Consider the following 26780-nt stretch of genomic DNA (forward strand, 5'->3'; position numbering starts at 1 on the left):
TAAAAAAGAATGGGGATGTAGCTCACTGGTAGAGCATTTTCTTAACACTGAGGCCCTGAATTCAACCCTTCCTATGTGGGGAAAAAAGATACATGTTCTTTGATCTTAAGGAGCAGTTAAGTAGAGGAGGCAAGTAAATATGAAACAAAAAACCATGAAAGAGAATATGGAAGAGTGATAATAGAAGTTCAGAGTGTTATAAGAATATATTGAGGGGCTGGGGATGTGGCTCAAGCGGTAGCACGCTCGCCTGGCATGTGTGCGGCCCGGGTTTGATCCTCAGCACCACCTACAAACAAAGATGTTGTATCTGCCGAAAACTAACTAACTAACTAAATAAATAAATAGATATTTAAAAAAAAAAGAATATATTGAAAGGAAACTAAGATTATAAAGAAAGGAAGAGAAATTCAGTTTTAGAATTGTGGCTAAATAGAAAATATAGGAACTACTGAGTCAGGCTATACAAAAAATTATGACTAGACATAGAATGGAAATTATAATTCATGTTATTTTTAATATAGAACTTATAGGGCTGGGGATATGGCTCAAGCGGTAGCGAGCTTGCCTGGCATGCGTGCGGCCCGGGTTCGGTCCTCAGCACAACATACAAAAACAAAGATGTTGTGTCTGCCGAAAACTAAAAAAATAAATTTTAAAATTCTCTCTCTCTCTCTCTCTCTCTCTCTCTCTCTCTCTCTCTCTCTCTAAAAAAAAAAGAACTTATAATGCAACATGAGATGCAACCTACAGACTACACACTACATAGTACATGCTGACAAGTGCTTTAATGATAACTTTACAAAACATGTGAAACAAATCCAATTTAAGGCTTCTAGTAAGATTTAAAGTTTCAGGTTTTAAAAAAATTATCAGGTGAGAAAAAACTATAAAAGATATTACAACAACATACAGATATAATACTGAGACATCAACATATCTGTATGTTGATGTAATAACAGCCATTTAACTTGGTGTCAATGGCTGAATTTGACTATTGGTAAATCACAGCTGAATTTGTACCTCATCTCTGCTTCTTACTAACTTTCGTGATCTTCGAAAATAATTAATCTTTCTGAGTCTGTTTCCTCATCTGTAAAAAAAATGCATTTCAAGGAGGCATGGTGACTAAACCTATAATCCTACCTACTGAGGAGGTTAACGCAGAAGGATTACGATTTCAAGACCAACAACTAAGCAACACAGTGAGAACCTGTCTTAAAAAAATTATTTCACAGGGAAAACTAAATATATTAATATATAAAAAATGCCATGGTGCTTTGTATGTAATACTCAGTATTTGCTAATACTATTATATTCTTCCAATTTAGCAATCATCACCAAATTTTAAATTTGAGTTCACTTTTTCCTATGTATTCAAAAGTATGTCTCTTCAATAAATGCAACGATCAGTTTCTTCTAGTCTTATGTCTTTAATAACTCTTTTTTTCTTTAATAACTCTAATTCCAAATTAAAATAGACTTTAGGTAAAAACTTACTCTTTGTTGTTGATAGATACTGTGGTACGTAACCTAAATATTTTATATCTGTAAGTTTGATGTTGCATTATATCCAGATATAAGATAGAAAACAAAAAAAAGTGTGTATGTGTGTATATATATATATATATATATATATATATATATATAGTTTTTTTTTGTCCTAGGGATTGAATACAGGGTCTCACACATGCTAGTCAAGTACTCTACCAATGAGCAACACCCCAGCCCATACACACACACACACACACACACACACACACACACACACACACACACACGTATATGTACGTGTGTGTGTGTGTGTGTGTGTGTGTATGTGTGTGAGAGAGAGACTGTATGGTTTTTTGTGTGGTGCTGGAACTCAGGGCCTTGTGCATGCAAGGCAAGCACTCTACCAACTGAGCTATATCCCCAGCCCCTCCAAAATATATTTTAAAATTACATTTCTATTAGCTGAATTCTGACTTATAGATTGGAAAATCACTTCATTAAAATCATTTAACAGATCACAAAGTTTACATGAACTAACAAAGTTAATGGAAAACAAACTATATTCCTTTGTTCACTGTGTTCAGTAAAATAATCAGTGGATACCAAAAGATTTAAACATGAATGACTGCTATCTTATAGATATACAAAGAGTATGTCTAGACTATTTCCCACAAAATATTCAATGTAAAAGGGCAATGATAGTAATGATTTTTATTGTATATTAACTGGAAATTTAAAAGAGAATCTCCTAGCTTTAAAAAAATATATATTTAGTTGTAGATGGACACAATACCTTTAATCCATTTATTTATTTTTATGTGGTACTGAGGATTGAACCCAGTGCCCCACACTTGCCAGGCAAGCACTCTACCACCCAGCCACAGCCCCGCCAAAATCCTAGCTTATTCTTTTTTTTTTTTTTAAATTAAGTCATAAAGAAGAGAATTTGGGATAATGTATATGGGAACACTCTGAAAAATGTAAAAGGCACAATACAAACTCAAGAGGAATATTGAACAATAAGTCTTAGGCATGCAGCATGATAAGATCAATGAAAAAATAAAAATATCATATTAAGGTAAAAAATGCATAGATTTTATACAGGAAGGTCTATTCAAAGATACCCATAAAGTTTTTTTTTTTTTTTGGTTGGTTGGGTATCAGGGATTGAATTTAGAGACACTCAACTACTGAGCCACATCCCGAGTCCTATTTTGTATTTTATTTAGAGACAGGGTCTCACTGAGTTGCTTGGTGCCTCACTTTTGCAGAGGCTGGCTTTGAACTCAAAATCTTCCTGCCTCAGCCTCCCAAACCACTGGGATTATAGGCATGCACCCCCACGCCAGCAAAGATATCCATAAAGTTTTAAACTGCTTCTGTTTTAAATAAATTATCTCATACATTATAAATAACATAAAATCACATCATAGAAAGCATACTTACAGAGCAATAAAGAAATTTATCCTGGTATGCTCATTTATAGTAAATTTAGCTCTCTTGAAATAAACAAAGGTCATAGCCAAAAGATACTATAAGGAAAAAAGTTAGAAATTAACATTTGCTTTCATAAATTGTCCAAATAGTTATATTTAAAATTTTTTATAAACAAGTTAAAAAGTATTATCTTTATTATAGTATCAATTTGAGTACTTTCCTCGTTTCCTGTAATCAATCCATGTCAATAGTGATAGTTATTGATCATTTATTAACTAGATAAGACTATTTTGTAAATAATTTTTTGAATTAAAACCTCATTTTTCCAACTTAAAATTCAAACCCATAGATAAGTTGAAGTAATATTAAAATTACTATACATCGTTCTTATAGACTCACAAATTATTATTTTGCAGCATTTGCTTTTTTGTGTGTGTGTATGTGTGTGTGTGTACACACACACAATACACTTTTCTTCTAAACTTTTATTTGTAGACATCCATGATCACCTCCCTGCCTTTTTTTCTTGGTGCTGGTGATTATGTATGCTAAATATATGGCATCGGGCTGAAGATGTGGCTCAAGCAGTAGCACGCTCGCCTGGCATGCGTGCAGCCCGGGTTGGATCCTCAGCACCACATACCAACAAAGATGTTGTGTCCACCAAGAACTAAAAAATAAATATTAAAAATTCTCTCTCTCTCCCTTCTCTCACTCTCTCTTTAAAAACAAAAAATAAAAAATAAAAAAAATAAATATATGGCATCATGTATGCTAAATATATGCTCTACCACTGAGCCCTGATACTTAATTTTTCAAGTAACTTTCAGGAGTTTTCTAAATAACTCAAGAAATTAGGATAAGATGACTCCACTCCCACGAGGAAAACATTTTAAATGTATTATTAGAAAGCTACATGGCTAACCTGTTATTAGAACACAACAGGATCTTACTATTCAAATTACAAACAAGTTATAATTGTAATATTTTCTTTCTCATAAAATACCCATTCATCTTATAGTCACAGTATTGGGCACCAAGGTGATTCCAAGTTTTCATGTGACTTCTGGTAAAGGATTATTAAAGTAGTTTTGATACAGTTCTCTTTTCAACTACTGCCCCCTGCTGTCCACAACTTTAATGCATAAAAAAAGCCATAAAGTTTAAAACGATTCCACAGAAACTGGATATTTGATATTAAAACATTACTGTAAATTTTAAAGTGTTAGTGTCATTGTGATTATATTTTAAAATATTTATGGATTAAAGGCTAGGATATCTGTAATTTGCCTGAAGATAATCCAGTCTCAAGGGCAGGGATTTAGAAGAAACAAAAATGGCCATGAATTCATGACTGTGGTAGCCAGATGAGAGGTACCCAGTGGGCCTTCATACCATATGATTTACTTTAAGTTGTATATATTTGGAATTTTCAAAAACGAAGTTTCCAAAATTTAAAATAAACACTTTTCATTTTATCTTTGCCATCTTAAGTGGGAAGTAAAAACATTCACTTAAATACTTAGTAGTACTTAATCGTAAGCTAAATTTCCAATCATTCCTTTTGTTTACACATTTAAAGTGTGATGTGAAGTTATGCTGAACTGTCAACATGACTGCCTAGTCTAAAATGGCACTTACAAAGCTGAAATTGTAACTATTTAGCTAACTCAAAAAGCATAGAAACAGTTCTCTTTTGTTTATTAAAAGAGCATAAAAATGTGGCATATATACACAATGGAATATTATTCAGCAATAAAAGAAAATAAAATCATGGCATTTACAGGTAAATGGATGGAGTTAGAGAAGATAATGCTAAGTGAAGTTAGCCAATCACAAAAAAAAATGCAGAATGTTTTCTTTGATATAAGAAAGCTGATTCATAGAGGGATAGGGAGGGGGAGCACAGGAGGAATAGATGAACTCTAGATAGGGCAGAGGGGTGGGAGGGGAAGGAAGTGGGCATGTGGTAATTAATGATGGTTGAATGTGATGATTATTATTATCCAAAGTACACGTAGTTTGTGTGAATATATTATGTATACAGAGATATGAAAAATTGAGTTCTATATATAAGAACTATATATATTTTATATATATTTACTTATATATAAAACAGTGGAATACATTACAAGTAAAAAAGAAAAAAGCATAAAAACAGCATTGTTCTGAGAACGTAAGTTAGATATTATGTAAACTTGAATAGCCCTAAATAAAGAACACGATAAACTAATTTTACCCTACAAAATCATTGAGATTTGGTGTGGGGCAGCAGGTGCAGGGGCACTTTACCACTGACCACATTCTCAGGCTTTTTTATTAATTTTGAGACAGGATCTTGCTGATGTTTGTCTAGAATTTATAATCCTCCTGCCTCAGCCTCTGGAATCAACTGAGATTATACCTATTTGTTTTATCTTTTTTTTTCAATTAGAGCTTTCTTTTTTAAAAAAACTTTTTTTATTTTTCTTTATATGTGGTGCTGATATTGACATGCTACATAAGTGCTCTACCACTGAGCCACAATTCCAGCCCTTGTTTTATCTTAATGATAAAATATTCAAATATTCAAATGTTTAAGAAACTGCTACAAAGGAGTGAACCTCAAAATATTTTCCCTGCAGCCTGATAAAAGGTAATAATTCTAATAAAAGTGTATCAAGTCTATATTGATTCTTGTTTTCAATAAAAGATATAAACTTAGATATAAACTTCATTTAAATCTAATCAATAATATTCACTGAAATCTATGTAGTATATTAATTCCAAAAATTAAGGTATAAGGATTTTGTGTTGAAGAAACAATGCAGTTCCTATTCTTAGTAAAATAAGCTCTTACAGTGTTTCATTAAAGTTCTGATGATCTAGTAACATAATAAATGCTAATGATTTATATTGTTACCAAATTTACCTTGTCTGCAATTTTACAGCAGCAGTCCATCCACAAGAAATCTTGAATTAAATCATCATCTACAACAAAACACAGCTATGACTTACCTTTTAATAATAAAATATCTCCTTTTGAAGACTTACTTTCTATATCAGGATATTATAAATGATGCTTAGAAATCCAACAAAAATGGCTAGACCAGTGTTGTCTAAGGTATAATTGTCAGTAGTTAGCATATTTGCTATAGCAAGTACCAAACAAAAAGCTACTGCTTTATCTTTTATCTTCCCATCTGATTTGCCTCCCTTCCCTATGTATGAAGCTCAGCTTTAAGGGAGAATGGTGTTTTGTTTATTGACTATCTAATAGCATATTATGTAATTCTAGCTCATCATTTCTTTCCAAAATCAAACTTTTTTTTTGGGGGGGGGTACTGGGGATTGAACTGAAGGGCACTCAACCACTGAGCCACATCCCCAGCCCTATTTTGTATTTTATTTAGAGTCAGGGGTTCTCACTGAGTGGCTTAGTGCCTTGCCATTGTTGAGGCTGGCTTTGAACTCAAGATCCTCTTGTTTCAGCCTCCAGAGCCACTGGGATTACAGGCATGCACCACTGTGCCCGGTTCCAAAGTACAGTTGGAGATGAAATCTGATAAGATAATTCAGTTTTAAAGAAATGATTTAATGAATACTGTTTTATTGGTTTTTTGTTTGGTAATTGGGATTGAGCCCAGGGGCGCTTAAGTTGCTTAGGGCCTTGCTAAATTGTTGAGGCTGGCTTTAGACTTATGATCCTCAGCCTCTCAAACTGCTGGGATTATAAGTGTTATACCCAGGATAAATACTTTCCAGGGATTTTAGTGTTGGATTTTCTCTTTTATTTATCTGTTTCACATATCTATTATTCAAATACATATGAAAATATTTATACAAAAAGAGGTTCAAAATTTACTATTCATTATTAATATTTAATTTGGGAAAACTAATAAATACTAAAGGTGAAAATACATAATCTCAAAATATATTGGTAGTTTTTAGGATATAATCTAGGAAAATCTGCTTTTTTGCATTCCCCTACCCTTTCCTTTTATTTTTATTTAATTTGTGGTATGGGGGATTGAACACAGGGACACTCTTCCACTGAGATACAGTCCAGCCTTTTTTATTTTTATATTGATAGGGTCTAAGTTGCCGAGACTAGCCTTGAATTTGTCATCTCCTGCCTTAGCTTTCCAACTAGCTGAGATTACAAGGCATGTAGCATTGGGCCCAGCTCATTCTCCCACCCCACATTTTATGTAACAAAGCATAATTCCTTTATAGTCATTTTACATGCTACAAATATCAATGTAATAAAATTTTGGAAAGTTCTAAGAATAACTGCTGATTTTCCTGAGAATTAACTTTTGGCTTTTGAGGGGGTAGTACTATGGATGGAACCCAGGGGTACTTTAACCCTGAGCTACATCCTGGCCCTTTTAAAATTTGAGACAGTGTCTTGCTAAATTGCAGAGACTGGCCTCGAACTTGCAATCCTCTTGCCTTACTCAGCCTCCTGAGTTTGCTGAGATTACAAGTATATGCCACCATATAAGCTTCCATTTTTATTTCTTGTTACCAAAGCTAACAGTAGGTATTTTCTCATGTATCTGATGACCAGTTGTCGGTACTTAAGAAGTTTATAAGAAATAATTTTATCCTATACAATTTAAAAAATTTTTTGTGGTATTGGAGATCAAACCCAGGGCCTCACATGTGTTAAGCAAGCACCACCACTGAGCTACATTCCCCAATTTTTGTCACTGTCACACATATACACACATACACATACACACACACACACACACACACACACACACACACACACACTTTTCTAGTTGTCAATGGACCTTTATGTTTTTATTTATATGCAGTGCTGACACTCAAACCTAGTGTCTCATACATGCTGGGCAAATGCTCTACCACTGAGCTATGACCCCAGCCTATGTCCTATCCATAATAAGGAGAAAGGGAAACTTGTGTTAACATTCTAATTCCTGATAAGGGAGCATTTTTTTTATATCTTCTACTTTTATTCCTTATATATATTTCCTTTTCCTTCTTCTTTTTAAAGATCTCACTTTTTTCACTGGTTTCTTTATATCTTAACCAGCTTGCCTTAATGCAACTGGCTTTCCTCTATAAACAAGGAGAACTGTTACCTATGTCCACCAAATTATGGTATCAACTGACTTTATTCATTCCCAAAGGTACTTCCCAGAACCCATGTAGCCTACCCCATTTTCTAATCTGTCTACCTTACTTACCATATCTCCAAATAAAGATTCCTGTTCTTTCTTGGCTAGTAGAAGTACTATAAAGAAGATTCTTTTTGCCTATTACAGAATTTATCAGCATAGGAGCATTGTCTCATGATTTGAACAAATTCAAACTCAATTTTATTATGTGAACATGATAAAACATTTGTTAATTTTTTATAATATTCCCAAGATGTAATACTTGTAATACTGAACTTTTCTAGAGAAACCAACATCCATTTGCTTGGTTTTAGCTGTGAAAGTCCTGGGAAACCCTTAAGCCTGGGTTGGTAGCTCACTTGAGTCTTCATGTATTATTTTACTTTATGTCAAATAAAACTCATGCTATGATCCGAAAGTGCTCATAATCTACATTTGATACACTTGGATTTAAGTAGTCTAGAAGCTAGATGAGTCTGAATTAATTTTTGGTACTGAGAACTGAGCTTCATCCCCAGGATCTCACTAAATTGCAGAGACTGGTCTTGAACTTTTGATCCTCCTGATTCAGCCTCCTGAGTTACTGGAATTACATGTGTACTGCTCATTTTAGTTGAATCTGAATTTTTAATCCATTAGCAAGAAAAGCAATCAAAACTCCAACATTTAAAAAAGACTAGTAAAAACAAATGCAAACCTGGTTGGAGATGGAACATTTGACACAGAAAATAATATTATTCTCTTAGGTCTCTATGAAAATGATAAAATATATGTTTATAATTTAACATATTTTATAATTACACTATTAGACATTTTAAACCTACCAAATAATTTAAAGAAAGCAGTCATTTCCTGACGCTGTATAACCAGACAAGGTCCTTTAGGGCGTTTAGATTTGTTATTATATGCATTTTTTTCAGATGCTTGCCAACTATCTTTAAAAATAGGACGCTTCAGATTAATGGTTTTTTTAGGCTGATGTGATCTATTCGGGCCTGATTTTACGTGAACAGTGACAGTAGGTGGTGTCTCACAACACATCTGATTGTGCCTCATTTTGGTTCCCCAAGATTCCTGTAAAAATAAAACATTAATTATTTATTCACATTCATTCATTTCTATATAAAAACTAATTGAGTAATCTACCGGAAGCAGTCATCTGAACTGTTACTGAACTTGCTATTAAAAATATTATTTGTGATAGTGACTCACATTAGAAATTGCTTTTAGAATTCAGTGCCAGGAAAAGCTATGCTTCTTTTGGGTAGCTAATATACTTCCTCTTCCGAAATAATCAGATACTGTATACCACTTTGCTTCGACTATTCTGGAATTAGAACTAAATTTGAAAGTATAAAAACCATGCTGAGTTCATTATCTATTTGTGGTGTTCTTTCTTCCTGATTTTTTTTTTAATTCTGCTTGAACTGGCATAATTTTATTACATGGTTGTTAAACACCACCTCAAATTATTTTATAGAATAAGGCAAACTATCACCAATTATAGAACTTAACTGGTTCCATAATTCTTTCCTTTTTTATGTTTCCCTCCTCTCCCCCTATTCTTTTTCTTAGATCCTGAGGTCCAACTAAATTGGAGGTAATTATGGAGTTGGGGTGGGGGTACTATAAACTCCATAGAAAGATAAATAGGTTGATAAATTGGGACTTGAAACCTGTCTAACAACTAGAACTTAATTACTGATGTCAAGTGTTGTACTGAAAAGCAACCCTTTCCATAAAAATATCGGTAAATTCCTTTTTTTGTTACAGTTGCTTATTCAATAGCATTTATTGGTATTTATTGACTAGTTGAAAATAATTCTAGCAAAGAAATGTATAACAATTTCATAAATTGTTATATTTTTAAACATTTTGAGTATATGATCATCCTATTGGAATGGCTGATTGTAAATGTATATGAATATACAGTGTTATGATCTAATAAAATCTGAAACAAAGTTAATCCATCAGTATTTAACCATATACATGAACATTACTTTGGTGGTGATTTCTAAACATAGATACTAGTTAGTATTACTTCTGTGGTCAGTGTGTTTTTAGGGTACTTGGGAAATGGAGGTAGGAATGGGCAAAGCAGTATACTACTCTAAGATCCTAATGAGAACCTCTGAATCCATGACTCACAGTGACCCAGGCAGCCATGCCTCCCTTGGTGTTCAAGGATTTAGGTTCAGATTCTCCTTCCTGACCCTCAGAAATTTCCCTGCTGAAGGAAGGAATGGAAAATAAGATTGGATGTAGTGAGGGTGGAGCAGCACTGTCCAATATAATGAGAGCCACATATATAATTTTACACTATTTTAGAACCACATTTAAAAAGAAAAGACAAACCAATATATCCAAAATATCATTTTTAACAGGTAATAAATGTAAAAATTAAGATATTTTACATTCTAAATCTTTGAAATCTAGTGTGTTATTTATACTTATTTACAATTATGGTGCTTTTTTTTAACACTTTACATGAAATGTAAATTAACAGTTCACATGAAATATAAGTCCTATAAAAAATAGTGTATAAGGGAAACTATTTTATACTCCTTCACTTTTTCAATTTAAAGTAAAAAATTCTTCAGCTGCACCAGCCACTGAATAAAGACATATGTGGATAGTGGCTACTGTATTAGATGCCACATTACAAAGAACTTGGAGGAAGAAATTATCCTTAATTGGTTCTCTCCTATTTTGATTCCCTCTCCTCCCCCATCCTTTTTCCTAGATCTTATCTTAAGGTCCAGCCAAATTAAAAGTAATAATGAAATTGGAGTAGGGGTGCCATAAACTCCATACAAAGATGAATAAGTGATAACATGAGCCTTGAAATGTGTGTAAGAACTTTCTGCTCTTTCCTACCCACTTCATCTGGGAGACAGCTGGAGGCCTCATCTGCATCTTTTCTGAGTAAGAGCAGCCTTATATCTAGATGGAAAAAACTAGTAGTCAGGCTTCTCAAATTGGGTTGGGTGGTGTGGGCTAGGCTCAGAGGTGGGATGTACCAGAATACTGAATAGCTGTAGCACATCTTTCAGGATATGAGTTTTATTCAATGGTAAATAGTTGTAAGTAGTTTTCATATAAAAACAACCATGGATAAATCATGAAATACAATGCAATTTTTCTATCACTCAAAAAGGCAAAATATCATGCTTACAGTAGGCCTCTTTACATTAGTCCATTAAACCTTTGGTTATGTATTGGATTGGGATATTTAATATAAAATTTGAGAAAAACAAAAGAAAGCAAATATCTGAAATTCCCAAATAGAAATACACAGATGTTAATAAGCAAACTTTGATAGGAAAGTTGTGGATAAAGGGCTTAAGGCAAGGAGATATCAGTGTTATAGTCTCAATCAAATTCACCTCAATTGTGCTTTTTGTTTAGGTATATCAAGAGAAGAAGAGTTCTGCTTGCAAGTAAGAGGAAAAGAATGAAAGGCAAATCTAAATATGGGCCATTTTTTGAGGGCAAGAGATAGGCAAAGAGGGGGGAATAGAAGAAACTATTGCTCCTATAGTAAAATTCTTTAATAAATTTTTACATGGGCTATACAAACATTTAAAAAAATCTTACCAAGGTGCTGGAGAGTGGCCAAGAGGTAAAGCCCTTTGGTATGGTGAAAGGTATGCACAAATATGCACAAGGTCTTGGGTTCAATCCCCATCATGACAGAAAAGCAAAAATAAAATTCTTATTTGAATAAAATATCTGTGATTTAAAAGTATATTTTGTAAATATATCTCATCAATTCTATGGGTATCTGAAATAATTCTTCTCTGGCACAATGTGCACAGAATCATACAAGAGAAGCAGAGTAGTTTGGAGATTCATTTGTCTATATGATCTAACAGCAAATCCACTGGCAACTCAAGTAAGGGCAGTCAGGTAAGTTTCAGCTGCCTTATAATTGCAATCACACACTGAGCACTTGGTAATGTGACAGATATAATCTCATTTAATTCTCAAAACATCTCAGTAAGTTGGGTATTTTACCTTATTTTCTAGATGAAAAATTTGAGGCTTAGAGAAGTTAGGATATTTGCCCATAAACCATGTAGTGATAAAAGTAGAACTTGGATCCAAGACTATTTCACTCCAAATCTCATATTTTTTTAACTACTAAATAACTATTTTAAACATTAAATGAAATCATTGTCAAATACTTGACACAGTTAGCATTCCAATGTTACTTATTATCACCTTTCGAGGAAAACATAAACCTAGTGATAATGCAAACAATATACAAATTTAGTTCTAGCATTTGCAGTCTAACTGCACACAATAAATTGTGGCAGTGGCTTCTTGTCTTTGGGGTGTATGTTGCCCATGCTAGTCTCAAACCCCTCAAATAATTCTCCCATTTCAGCCTCTGAATTAGCTTGGATTATAAGCATATGCCACTATACCTGGCTTCATTTAATGTTTGAGTTAAGCCACTACTATGAGGAAGAATCACTTCTGGGGGGTGGGGGTTGGGGTAGAGATTGAACCAAGGGCCTTGTATATAATAATCTTTTTGATAAAATAACTTAAGAATCTTTATTGAAATGACTACAGCATTTCTATTCATAACCAGCATTATCTAATTATTGAAAAATACAGCAAATACAGGAAAAATATTCTGGCAAATTGCTGGAAGTTTTGCTACAGTTATTATATCTCCACAATTTTGATGATTTAAATTTTTCAATTTTTAATTTTCTAATGGTTATAAAGGCTTTTGACCTCATCCAACTGTTAGGTGCTAAGGCATTGTTTTCAAATATTTATTTTTTTTAGTTAGGTGGACACAATATTTTATTTTTCATGTGGTGCTGAGGATGGAACCCAGTGCCCTCACGCATGCTAGGTGGGTGCTCTACATGTGAACCACAATTCCAGTAAGTGCTAAGGCATTTTAAAAATAATTAATTGGCACAGCTCCTTTGATGAATGCAAATCTGATTAGAAATTGTATTACATATAATACACTTCCATGTAACTTTAATTCTATTCAGCTTCCAAGTTAAAGCTGAATAGAATTAAAGTTAGAAAATGAGGCAGGAAGCATGAACATGCAATGATTAGAAGAAAATGAACAACAGCTAGAACAGTATTCAAATGAGTGGGTTTTTTGTTTTGTTTAAAGGGACTGGTTCAGGATTTAAGACTTGCTTACGTCTCATTAGCTATGTGACCTTAGGTTATTTAACTTCTGGAAGCCTCGGTTTGCTCACTCATGATATTGAAATAAAAGCACTTAGGTTTACTCAGAATCCAGTAGATAGTAAGTACTCAGTAAAAATGACACATTAGGTATTATCAATAATACTATATTTTGTAGAGTCTGAGAAAATGAACCACATGGGTAATACCTAGCACAGTGCTGAATGCTTAGCAAAAACTGTAGCAGCATCATTTTTGTATCTTCTTTACCAGGAAGGGTGTCTTTCAAGGAAAGAAGGGTTTGAATATGAGTTTGAGCCAAGTTTCACTTCAAGTACTAAATATTTAGTACTGAATATTTAAATTCTTACTGGTAACGGAATTCGCTGGTATTTGGAAATATGCTAGTTATGGAATTCGTAACTACACGTACATATTCTCAATTTCATCACAGCATATCTGTCTCTAAAGAATGTACTTTACCCTCAGTATTTTGTTTTTTGGGGATGGAGGTACTGGGGGTTGGACCCGGGGCGCTCTACCCCTGAGCCACATCCCCAGCCCTTTTTTAGACAGGGTCTCGCCAAGTTGCCCAGGCTGGCCCTGAACTTGCGACCCTCCTGCCTCTGCCTCCCGGGTCCCGGGGATCTCAAGCGTGCGCCTCTATTCCCGGCTACGTCACAGGCCTTTCTAAGGACTAGAAGCCAGGTGGTCCCCAGTCGTACTGGAGTCTTGTAAGAGGGCAGCCGCCTCACTGGAGGTACAGGCTAAGGCACAGCACGGCGCCACCACGGGCCGGTGCTCTGGACTCTGGTGCGGACGCCGGGGCGGGGGTGCGTGTCCTGGGACCCGCGGAAGAGGGGGAGGCAGGACTTACCCCAAGACCGCCACCCCCGTTTCGGGGAAAGGAGGCGGGCGGGCGGGCGGGCGGACGCCCGGCCCGGGTTTCTCCCTGCGGCACCCGGACCGCCTACGACCCCGGTGAATGAGTGCGGGGACGTCTCCAGCCCCCGGTCCCTCCCACCTGGCCTTTCCCCGTCCGGCCCAGCTCCCCGAGCTCCGCACCAGCACGCCCGCCCCGCCCGGCCTTCGCCCTGTGGCCCCCGGGACGCCGCTTCTCCCGAGCCCCTGGCCGCAGGAGCTGGCGTGAGCTCGAGGCCGCGAGGGTACCCGCGGAATTCACCGGTGCAGGGGTGTGGGACGAGGCCGCGGCGCTGGTTAGGGGGCGGAGACGCGGCCACTTTCTCACACAGATGGGCGGTGGAGTGGGCCGCCAGCGGCCACCGACGGGCCAGACACAACCAAAACTCTCCGGAGGCTAGCCTGCCGGCCCGACCGCGCGGTTCGAGCAGAGATACCTGCGGAGACCCGCGAAGGGTGCGCCGCCCGCCTCTGCCTCAGCTCCCGGCCTCGGGCGGTTGTGCGCAGGTCGCTCGACACCTCACCACCTCCTGGCAGAGCCCCCGCCCGCAGCCGGCGGCGCGTGGCCCGAGGGGCCAATCAGCGCGCAGGGCCGGCCGCAGGGCGGGGCTGACGCCAGCGCCTCGCCACGCCCCTGCGCGAACCCAGGCAGCCCAGCCCGCTTCTACCGTTATCCCGCAGCGGGGCAAGGCCCCGGCACGGCTCGAGGCACCTCCTAGTTTGCCCTCTTTTCCAGCGACACTCCCCCAAATCATTTCGGTGTTGAGTCGGTTAACTTCCCCCAGCTAGATGGTGCGGCCCTGCAGGGCTGGGGCCGCAGTTCTCGTCCCTACTTTGAGAGGTTCCCGGGAGAATGCAGCAGCGCAGTTACCACGTACGCGGTCACGTTACCCGCTTAAACCAAGAGTGTTTTTTATAAGTTTTTTTTTTTTAATGAGACAGTAATGTTCTACTGTTTTAAGCCCTAAATTTCGTCAACCGCAGGACTTTGCCCCCCGCTACGCCTAAGATGTAGTAGGTACTTAATAAAATGAGCCTTCACAGCTTTTACCTCCCCCCCCACATCCTTTCCTTTTCTTTTCCCACGCAGAACTTGCTTTTCTTCGGTTCACACTCACGTTGCTAGTCTTTCATTTACCTTTTGGTGGTACTGGATATCCAACCAAGGGCCTCTACACATGCCAGGCAAGCGCTGTATGACTAATTCACATCCCCGGCCCCTCTCTTGTTTCTAAGACTACATAATATTACAGAATGGATGGGTCGTATTTAAATCACTTGATATTTAGATTTCTTGCAGATTTTTTTGGCTACTATAATTACACTTAGAAAAGTAATTTAGGCTTGCCTATTTGTGATACTTCCCTTAATTCTTCATTCAGCAACTCTGAAAACCCAGTCTTAGGTTCCCTTCTTTGTTAGCAAAATCACCTACAGGTAAGAAGAGAGGACATCTTAAGAGCTAATTTTTCTTGACAAAGTCCTCTGGCATTTTCTTCACGGCCTTTAAATGGGGGAATGGATCAAGAGCACCATTTAGTTGTGAAAATTTTCAGGAAAATGGCTGCTTCAAGTTTATTTCCTGAGGTCCCAAGGATGCGTCCAAGGTTTCTCTTTTGCAAGGTATCAGGGTTTCCTGTGATTATCAATTCCCAGACTTGTGTTTTTGTTGTACTGAATAATGACTACCCACTACAACACAATGTAACACACCGGGAAGGAAAATTAAGTAATACAATACGGCGCTACCCTTCTAGAACTTTAAGACAGATAAATACACAACTAAAATACAAGTATATATATATATATATATATAATCAAAAGGAAATTAAGTGAAAGTACTCCTTAGAATCCCTAAATCTTGGGCTGGGGATAGCTCAGTTGGTAGTAGTGCTTTCCTCCAGTATACAAGGCCCTGGGTTCAATCCTCAGTCACCCCCCCCACACACACACACACATAGTCCCAATTAGAATCCGAAAATCTTTGCAGTTTGCATTTTACAAAATCTGTAAAATATTAAACTCAGCAAACACACATAAATGTTGTTGGGGAAACAGTTTACTGAAAATTATTTTACCTTATACGTCAACAAATCTACGTGTGCAATACCACCACCTGATTTGTAAAAGTAGAACAATTTCATTTTGTGGGTAAACAGTTAAGCAGTGGTTGGGAACATAAGTAGATTTTGTTAGCTTCTTCCTTGTATCTTTCATTTAACCTGAAACTTGAATGAGGACCCAAGCATTTGAATGAAGACTCTGAACTATTCTTTCTCTCTCCTTATCCATCCAGTTCACTATCTCTCAAGATGGCCCTGTTTATTCCCTTACTAAAAAATCATTGCTGATTGCCCATAACCTTGACCATCTTCTGCACTGTGTCACAACTCCTCCAGTTCCCATTCTACTTTCCCAAATGTATCTCTTTCCATTCTTACAAGTAAGAATTCTTTAACTCTGTTGCTTTTTTCTGAACATTTTCTTAAACTTTTCCCACTTCTTTGCTCTCTTCATTACTCTTATTGTTTAAATTTTCTATCTGGTCTCCATCTTTTAACACCCAGCTTATATCATCCCATCATCATTTGAATAATAAGTGCAGAGCTCTGTGCCACCCTTGAACTCCTATAACATTTTCTGCAGTTCTCATTTTACAGAAGCTTATTAATCAGTTATTTAAAAATATTTTGTGTATATATTTTTACATGAAGGAATCTGTATGCATGTTTTTTAAAAGAAGAGTGAAGTTATGGAATTTGCCAGTAATTGGTTGGAGTTGGAGAATATCATGCTAAGCGAAATAAGCCGGATCCCACAAGGACGAATGTTTTCTCCAATATTCGGATGCTAATTCACAATAAGCGGGGGTGGGGTGCGAGGGGGCACTAGGGGAAAATAGCATTACCACCTTACCTTAAACTAGATAGAAGTAAGTGATGGGAGAGGCGGGGATGGGATGTGGGGATAGGAAAGATAGTAGAATGAAACAGACATTGTTACTGTATGTATATATGTGACTGCATGACCAATGATTCTGCAATATGTACACTCAGAAAAATGAGAAATTATATCACATCTATGTATGATATATCAAAGTGCATAAATGCATTTCTACTAGCATGTATAACTAAAAAAATTTAAAAAGGTAAATTCAGTTCTCATACTTGAATGTGTTAGTCAGTTTTCTGTTATTGTAACAAATACCTGACATAAATAAACTTAAAAATAGGAAAGGTTAAAAAAAGAAAAGAAATATGTGTACAAAACATACATGTAACACATATGTAGGTTGAAGTCTAAAACGAAAACTCATGAAAGTACCATCCACCAAAACTACGACTTATATATCCAAGAAACAGAACAATAGTACTGTTTAGATTCTATATGGTCCTCTTCCCCCCATTAGTCTCCAATAGGTCACTTTTTCCCTGGTTCCTTTTTCTTCAGATTTATCCTAAAACACAAGTTTTATTTGTGGACTAATACTCAGCCTTTGTATTCATCATAGATTTGACCACGCTAATGAATGACACTGCAGATCACTATTACATTCCTTCTGCTCTATTAATATATTGTATCAGTGCTCCTGTCAATGGGTATTTGGGTCTTTTATTTATTTTTATTGTGAATGCATTGAGCATTCTCATACAGACTTGGTCATCAGCTGCAATGTTTATACCTGGCACAGGATCTGATTGGACAGTGTTCATGGCTTAAAGTCAAATAGTTTTGATACTTCTTGTATATGTCCTATGATGCACACATGCAGTTTTTCTATAAATGTTTCAAAATAAAACTGATGGGCTGTTGAGAAATGTACATGTTCAACTTTACAAGGTTAAATAGAGGACACCAATCGATGTTTTTCAGCACTCCTTTTCTATGTGTTCTACCCAACCCTCCAAGCCATTTGGGTGCAGGGATAGTGGCTATGTTGTGCAATCTCTCTCTTCTTCACCTGTAGGAGTCATATGGGCTTATTTTTTGATACTAGGGATTGAACCCAGGGGCGCGCTCTATCACTGAGCTACATCCTCAGTTCTTTTTGTTTTGAGATAGGGTCTCCATGAATGGAGCCTGCGTAATTACTCTTAAACAGAAAAGACCTATATAAACTCTGGGTATCAGGAATAATCAATCTAACAAAATAACAGAACTTATTAAATTTCTGCCTGGAAGAGTTTTTTCCACTGTACCACTTATTTTGTTCCTTACTGGTGTGTGTGTGTGTGTGTGTAAAAACATTTTTTTTTTCTCCCTGTACTTCTGTCTTGACTTAATCCTTATTTGTTAAATGAAGAAGTAGCCTCTCCACTTTAAAGTTTTTATTCCTGGTTTTAAGTGCTCTTACTTTTGGGGCAAAATATCACACAAACTATACTATTTTCCTAAAAAATGTGAAGTTTTGCCTCAAGATCAGCAAAACGGAATATAATCTATAGAAAGGAAGGCAAGAAACTAATTACAAGTATCTTGAACTGTTTGGTTGGTTTTGAACAGACAACTTCCTCAATGTGGCTGTCAGATACTAGCTGCAAAATGTTCAAGTAACTCATCACTTTTACTTCTTAGATTTACCAATATTTTACCAAATAACAGCCACAGTTTTGACAATGAATCATTTGGGCAGCACACACTCAAATCAACTTTCTCCTGAGACTTCTTTCCTAAAGAGACAAAAGCAATTATATGGAGAATGAAAATTTGAGCTGTTTATTTGTGGCATATTTCATCAGAAGGCCAAGGTGTCAAAACAGTAATACAAGCAGTCATTTTGAAACTCTTATTATTCATTAAACAAATATTGTTACTGATAGACCTTTTCTATCATTTATAAAGGGTCAAGCACTCTAGATCGGTCAGTGAAAAAAAAAGATCTCTGCCCATGAGCTACATTCAAATCAACGCAGTGAGACTGATCTAAACCTCAAGATTTTAAGGGTCAAATGTTAACAGTCTTAAGGAACACCCAATATCTTAATGGATCCAAATCAGTAACTGCTATGATGGAAAATGGAATGGATTACAATTCGTGTTAATCTGCCAGTGAACATACTCAAAGAGTTTAAGGATTTTGCTTGCTAAAACAGATTAGGTCTCCCCCTCAAAAGAGGCCATGCAGTATAATAACAGAAAGATTTTAATCTAAATCTTTGATTAGTTGAATTAGGTGGAGTCACTAAGCCCCAGTGGGCTACAAAACCTGGCAATTATCCTGGGAAACAGGAGATTTGTTTCTAAAATCTCTTACTGATGTTTGGAACCCAGTTGTATGTGCTGAGTTGGATCCTGGGACTCATACAAGATTTTCTGAGGTAATGAGTATCTTACTAATTTTAATTTGATAAACTGAATAGACTCATGAGTTCTACCAGACATAAACCTCAAATAACTTAAACTTCACATCTATTTTCTCAGGAATTTTTATTAAATCAAGAGCAAAAGACAAAGTTCATGTTAATCCATGAATGGTAGAACAGGTGTCAGCCCATCAATAACTTATTAAGTGTCAATCAACATTTTCAGCAACTGTTACCAGGGATAGTCTGATATAAAAAGTTTTATCACTGTAGTTTATTTTCTCAACCACCTCCCACACCCCCAAGAAATATACTAGGGGTTTTAAACTTATGTTTCAACAAATTTACATAACAATCTGTGATAGTTCCAGATGTTTAGCTGTGACATCATTGCTTTGGGGGGAATAAACTGGCCTAAATACATCTATTGAATTACTCAGATGAGGCAGCTGTAAAAATTAACACACACTTCACTTGGTGATGCAGGCCTGATTGAACTGGAAGCCTTCAGAAATAGATCTTAGGTTATATCTTTTTGCATGCAACACTTGAAAAGAATGTTGAACTTAGAAACCTCAGGCAATTAGTCCTTTCAAATGTTACAGCTATGTCATCCTTAGTCCTTTTTGTGTTTGAGATAAGGTCTTGCTAAATTGTTTAGGGTCTTGCTGAGTTGCTGATCTTGGCCTTGAACTTGGAATCCTTCAGGGTCCCAAGTTGCTGGGATTACAGGTATGTGTTACTTTATGTGGCTCAGATGCATCTTTAATTCAGGTGTGATCTCACAAGGAAAGGGAGATGGAAGATTAGGTTGGCTGTGTTAGCAAATTCAGCCTGATCATCATTGTTCTTTAACTGCATTTTTAGCATAAAGATGTAAAAAAGTTAATTTGTTCTTTTGGCTCTTACAAAGAAAAAGGAACATATCTGAACTTATAAAACTGAGCATATTTCATTCCCCTGGCTGAATATAACAGACTTTTGTGTTCTTAAGAGATACAGTGTAAGATGTTCCTGGCTTGCCTTTGATGAATTCTTTTGAAAGGTGTGTTGCCCCAAACACATTCATACTCCAAATTAATCCATTTCCCCCTCTCAATTTAGCTGAATTTATTTAATCAAAGAAACAAATCATAAATGAGGTAGCATTTTTTATACCTTTATTTGTTTTTTTGTGTGTGTGTGTGGTGCTGAGAATTGAACCCAGTGCCTCATACATGCTAGGCAAGTGCTCTACCACTGAGCTACAACCGAAACCCCTGAGGTAGCATTCTCGAAGCATGACGATACAGATCTCTGCCCATGGATAGGCAGTATGTACAGAAGCAAAGGACACACAGAAACAGCCTGACTGGTTATGGTTCAGCATTTACCTTTTATGGACATTTCTGGCAGTTTGAGGGCACTGACTTGTTGAAAGCTCAGCTGCTATGATTAGCTGAGACTCAGCTGTTTTACTTGTTACAAGGACAGATGTTTCTACACATCCAACAGAGTTATGTCCTGATAAATCCATAAGAAGTTGAAAATATCGTTAAGTCTAAAATGCATTTACTACAAAGGACTGGTCTGTGCAAAGGGTAAACAGTAGACATAGAGTTTTAATTCATTTACTCTCCTGACTATATTCTGTGTGACTGGAAACTAACAGCCTCTGATCCAGCATCAAGAGACAGTATCCTAGAACTTACTGCTAGCCTGTAAAAAGATCAAAATTTTAAGTCAAATCATTTAAACTCAGGGACTATCACTCAAATAACCCAATAATGTGAATTGTGAATTAGGTACTGAGACCAAACATGTCCATTTGATAGTGACAGAAAGTGGTGTTAGTGCTCCAAGGTTTTGTTCAATATCCAAAATTGAGAGGCATGATTGAAAAGATGGGAACTATTTAACTTGACCTAAGCCTGCCTCTCTGTACATTGCAAACCTTTAACAACTTAATACATAAAGAAACTGCATCCTAATTTGGGAATATATCTGAATAATCCCATTGTAGGTAACTTCATGCTTTCTTCATATTTTTGTTATTATAACCGTAATTAGATACTTTTGATGTACAAGCATAGTTCCTATTTAAAGCTTTAAAAGTTTTCTTCCTGACTTTTTTCAGTTAAAACAACAACAAAAAAAATAACTTCAGGATTGACTGAGTACAAAAATAAAGTAACACTGAGTAGTAAAAGATGACAACACTAAACCAATCAGTCCTTTGCTGATAATTAAAACCTGTCCTTAGACAAAATTAAAACAAAGAATGTTAAACAATTTTAAGTGCAAAAGATTGACTGCAGTTGATTCTTTCAAGAACAAACAAAATGACCATAATAACCTTGCTTATTCTAATCCATGTGATCCTCCTTATAATACACATCTAATATGTTTAATGATTTTGAATGTCATAACATTTGGGTTAAACTGTATACAGAAAATCACTACACTGAAAAAAGCAAAGGAAGAACATAAGTCAGTGACATTGGAATCCAGGTTATTTTTCTCCTGAGAAATTTAATTAAGTAGCAATATTACCAACTTGTGATGAACACACTACTTGTGAATATGTTATTAAAGTGCTTTTAAGAATGCTTAAATACTTTGTAATGGTTTGAACAACCAATTAAAAAAAAAGAATGCTTAAATAATTTTTCAACATGGTAAATTTCTATATTTTAAATTTATGACCAATATTAGTTTGCTTAGTGATTATTTTTTCATATTTAGTCTTGACTTAGAGATGACTTTTAAAAAAAGCCAGGATCCAGTATTTGTGAATTAACAAATAATGATGTAAAAGATTGCTCTTTTCTTGCTAAAGGCTTTTACTATAGATCTACCTCTGATGTAGATGTCTTCAATAGAAAGCTTCTATTAGAAATTGCACAATTTATACTTCAATCAGGAAGTTATTAAATCACATTAGATAAAAGCATGTGTGAGGGCTGGGGATATAGCTCAGTTGGTAGAGTGCTTGCCTCACATGCACAAGGTCCTGGGTTCAATTCCCACCACACACACACACACACACACACACACACACACACACACACACACACACACACACACGTGACCTAATCTAATATATATGCAGGTCATGAACACGTTCAGAAAAAAATCCAATGTCAAAATATGTACTTAAATGTCTCAATGGAAAGAAAAAAATGAAATAAAAATACTTAGCCAAGCTTCATATCAATTAGACAACTTTTACTAAATGAGAAAACTACATTTAGAATGTGCTTTAAAACAAAATGGAATTAGGAAAAAAAGACATATGCATTTTAAAGAACTTTTGCACTGTGCTGAAAATCAAATATTTCTTGCAGTAATACAATGCGCCAATCCATAAAATGTAAGTTAACAGAATTCTCAATTTAAACATTTTCAAAGACAATATTAAGGTCAAGAATTTCACGTCTATGGTAGCACATATAGAAGGGTATTATAAATATGATGTCCATCCCTGTGAAGCTTACAAATTTGACAATACTCAATAAAAGATTTTAGAATCACATCCAATGAATCACAAACCTGTGTCCTATCAGTTCTCCTTCTAAAATCTTTATGTTGACTTTTCTACTCCTTGCCATTTGTTAATTCTAACCCTTAAAACAAAACAAAACAAAACCAAAAAAAGAAATGCTGCAATAAACTCTTGATCATGTACAGAAATTATTGCTACTATAGTTCACTACAAAGCATATCTATACAATATCATATGACCTTTGATTATGAAAAACCAGAATTAAAATCTTTAGTGACACAGCCTTACAATCGTATACAACATTCACATGGCAATATTAGACAGTGAAGCACCCAATACCCATAGTTGACAATATGTCCCACTGACCAGCATCCATTTTAAATGCATCCTTCGTACAGAGGGAGGAAAATAGTGTCAGCTTTCCAAGGCTTGTCAAAAAAGGATTCTCATGTTCTGTGGATCTAAAAACAAACAAACAAACAACAACAAAAACCCCAAAAACAAAACTGATGCAGGTGAGGGTGTTATCAGGAAGTAGGCATGCCAAAAGGTGTTTCGTGCGAATTAAAACCTAAAGCCAAGGTACCACATAATCACATTACCAACTAGTTGGGTGATACTATATGAGCCTTATCTTAAAATTAAATGAAATGCTACTGCACAATAGAGCATCAATAAGTTAAAAATTAGAGTGCACAAATCCAAATCAGTGGCAATTTCTGTAAAAAGCAAAATATTCACTATCAGCTGTATGTATGCCCAAACTGTTTGATTAAAAATTATTGGATAGTTCACCTATTTTTAAAACTATCAATCTCTAAAATTCCTTTTACTGTAATGAGGCATGTTTTCTTAGTAAGAGCAAATAGATAAGTAAAGGAAAATAATAGTTGGTGAATGTCTTTAAAGCTCTTCCCATGTTTCACTTTTAAAAATGTTTCAGAAAAAAAAATTAAAAATAGTTGCCATTATTCTAGCAAAAACAAACAAACAAACAAAAGAAGCCCAAAATAATTAAACAACCAAGCAACACTAAAACCACATTACACAGATGGATCATCATGCTTTCATCTGATTTAACTATCACATCTAGTTTAACTGGGATGCTTTTCAACTTTAAAAATTGTGATACATGAAGATGTAACTTTAATGGATAATTTTGAATTTGGATTTAACTTCTTTTGTTGAATATTATAACAGAGTATACTTATTACAATACAGTGTAGCACATCTTTCTATTAGAAAAAAATTTAAGATCCTTTACCCGTCTCCTTAAGTTAAAGGTGTGACATCATAAAGGGTGTCAAATGGCTGGATGGTTTTACAGTGCACACTTATATATTATGAAGTATGTCCTTAACAAATCTGATGATTTCTTTATAGAATTCCTTTCTTCACCTTTTCTTCGGAGGATTAGCTGTTCGAGGTGGAGTGACAGGACGTCCAGAGTTCAGTCCACCATACTGGTACTTAGCTTTCTTTTCAGATGGTTTCAATATCTTAAAGTAAATAATCCACAATATTATTCTTTCAAAATAGCACAATTTATCAAAATGTAACAAAATGTAGAATAAAATAGCAAAACACAATAAATATTTCTCATATTTGAAGACAGTGCAAGGGCTACAGGTGTAACTCAGAGGTGGAGTAAGTGCCTAGTATGCACAACGCTCTGGATTCAATCTCCAGGACTAAACAACAATAAACAAAAGAAAATACAAATATCCAAAAACTTATTATGTATTATTCTATTAATATTTTAGTAGAAAGCTTGAGTACACTAACTCTATCAAGTACCCACCTTAAATTTAAGACTTTTTTCAAATTAGTATATCTCATCGATTTCAAGAGTCAAAAGACCCAAGCTCTTATAATCCTGACATATTTTGTTTAGCAGGTAATTAATCTTCAAGTTATAAATTCTTTAGATCTTATAAATTATTTTTAATAAAAAATCATTTTTGTGTTGCCAATTTGTAGTAAACAGATCTTAGACTGGCTTTACTGACATGTTTTCCATACCATAAAGTTTATCTATTTGAAGCAGTCAAGTCAAGGCTATTTTCTTTTATTTTATGGTATTAAGGATTAAACTCAGGGGATCACTCTATCACTAAGTTATATCCCCCACTTTTGTTTTATTATTCTTCTTTTGAGACAGGGTCTAAATTGCAGAGGCTAGCCTCAAATTTGCACCCTCCTGACTTAGTCTTCCAAATAGCTGGGATTACAAGCATACACCACAGTGCTCAGCAAACCAACCATGGCCATAATCTTATTTTAGAACATTTTTGTCCACCCCCACAAGAAACTTTGTTTCTATTAGCAGTCACCCACCATTTCTGCACTCCAACTCCCTCCAATCATAAGCAATCACTTACTTTGTTTCTGTAGATTTGTCTACTCTGGACATTTCACATAACTGGCATCCTAAGTGGTTACTTATGACCAGCTTCTTTCAACTTTTGATTCCAAAGCTCTCAATAATACAATGTGTATTAGTAACTCATTCTGTTTTTTAATTACTAAATTACATTCCACTGGATATACCACATTTTGTTATTCCAATGGGCTTTGGGATTATTTTCACTATTTGGCTATTATGAATAATGCTGCTTTGAACATCATGTGTAAGATTTTGTGTGGACCTATGTTTTCATTTTTCTTGGGTATATACCTAGAAGAGAAATTGTTGGGTCAACTCTATGTTTATCCTTTTTGGGAGGTGGTTCTGGGCATGGTTAACCTTTTGATGACTACCAAACTGTTTTCTAAAACATTTGTACCAATTTACATTGCCACCAATGTATAAAGTTTTGAATTATTCCATTGCTGCCATCTGACCTTTTAACTTATACTCATCCTAGTGAGTATAAATTTTTTTAAAAAAATATTTAATTTTTTAGTTGTAGTTGGACACAACGCCTTTCTTTCTTTATTTATTTTTATGTGGTGCTGAGGGTCAAACCCAGGGTCTCAGATGTGGTAGGGAACACTCTACTGCTAAGCCACAATTCTAGCTCCCTAGTAAGTGTAAATTTAACCTACATTATATACAGAAAATACCATGATTTTATAGGAAAAATATAAAGAGAACATTTATAAAGTATTTCTTAAAACTATTCAAGAGCATTATAATGCCTTGGTGAAAGAAACATATTAATCCCACTTTCCATGACAACAACTGTTAGGATAAGACCTGAAAGAGAAATATAGTTGGCCCTATGTATTTATGGGTTCTACATTTGAAAATTCAACTGTAGACTGAAATATTCAGAAGAAAAAATATATACTGAACATGTACAGATGTTTCTGCCTCATCATTAATTCTCTAAACAATAGAGTACAACTCCTACTTACACTGTATATGCACTGCATTGGCCATTGTAAGTAATTTAGAGATGATTTAAAGAATACTGGAGGATGTACACAGACTATATGCAAACATTGTGCTGTTTATATAAAATGACTTGAGCAACCTCAGATTCTATTATCCACAGGGAGCTCTAGAACTAATACCCCATGGGTACCAAGGAATAAATGTACAGTGTGTACATGTGAAGGATATAAAATAACCTTTACAAAAACAAAGTACTGAAGCTATTTAAGTCGGTGAATAAGAACCATCTGTGAGCAGCACACCAAACTACAGTTGGTCCCTTTTCAAAATATCAATGTTTCTATGTTTACAAAAGATACTTTAAGATGATTTGGAAAGTACCTTAGGTAAATTTTCTACTTCATTTTCACAAGAAAATGTCTATCCTACCTGTTCATCTTGCAAAAGAAAACAAAACCTATCCATTGCCTTCACATTACTAGGTAAGCCAATATCCAACAGGT

At 35.7% G+C, this 26780-nt stretch overlaps 2 protein-coding genes across 4 annotated transcripts in view; both read right to left on the bottom strand.

Moving 5' to 3' along the window:
- The window catches only part of Spdya (speedy/RINGO cell cycle regulator family member A), a 51771-nt gene extending 37039 nt beyond the window's left edge, over positions 1-14732 (bottom strand). The window contains exons 1-5 of one of the 2 annotated variants that reach the window (XM_078029463.1): positions 14588-14718; positions 10209-10290; positions 8885-9134; positions 5843-5901; positions 2941-3026 (exon numbers count right to left, since the gene is read on the bottom strand). In XM_078029463.1, the coding sequence (XP_077885589.1) occupies positions 2941-3026; positions 5843-5901; positions 8885-9134; positions 10209-10226 (413 nt within the window). In that variant the 5' untranslated portion in view covers positions 10227-10290; positions 14588-14718. Of the gene's footprint in view, positions 1-2940; positions 3027-5842; positions 5902-8884; positions 9135-10208; positions 10291-14587 lie in introns of both variants that reach the window. The other variant, XM_078029464.1, reaches the window with a different exon arrangement.
- A 7907-nt stretch (positions 14733-22639) lies between these two features.
- Ppp1cb (protein phosphatase 1 catalytic subunit beta) overlaps positions 22640-26780 on the bottom strand; it is a 41583-nt gene continuing 37442 nt past the window's right edge. For both annotated transcript variants that reach the window (XM_078029465.1, XM_078029466.1), the window contains exon 9: positions 22640-24436. In XM_078029465.1, coding sequence (XP_077885591.1) covers positions 24332-24436 — 105 coding nt within the window. In that variant the 3' untranslated portion in view covers positions 22640-24331. The remainder of the gene's footprint in view (positions 24437-26780) is intronic.

The sequence above is a fragment of the Ictidomys tridecemlineatus genome, chromosome 12 (genome assembly GCF_052094955.1).
Source record: "Ictidomys tridecemlineatus isolate mIctTri1 chromosome 12, mIctTri1.hap1, whole genome shotgun sequence".
Classification (NCBI taxonomy): Eukaryota; Metazoa; Chordata; class Mammalia; order Rodentia; family Sciuridae; genus Ictidomys; species Ictidomys tridecemlineatus.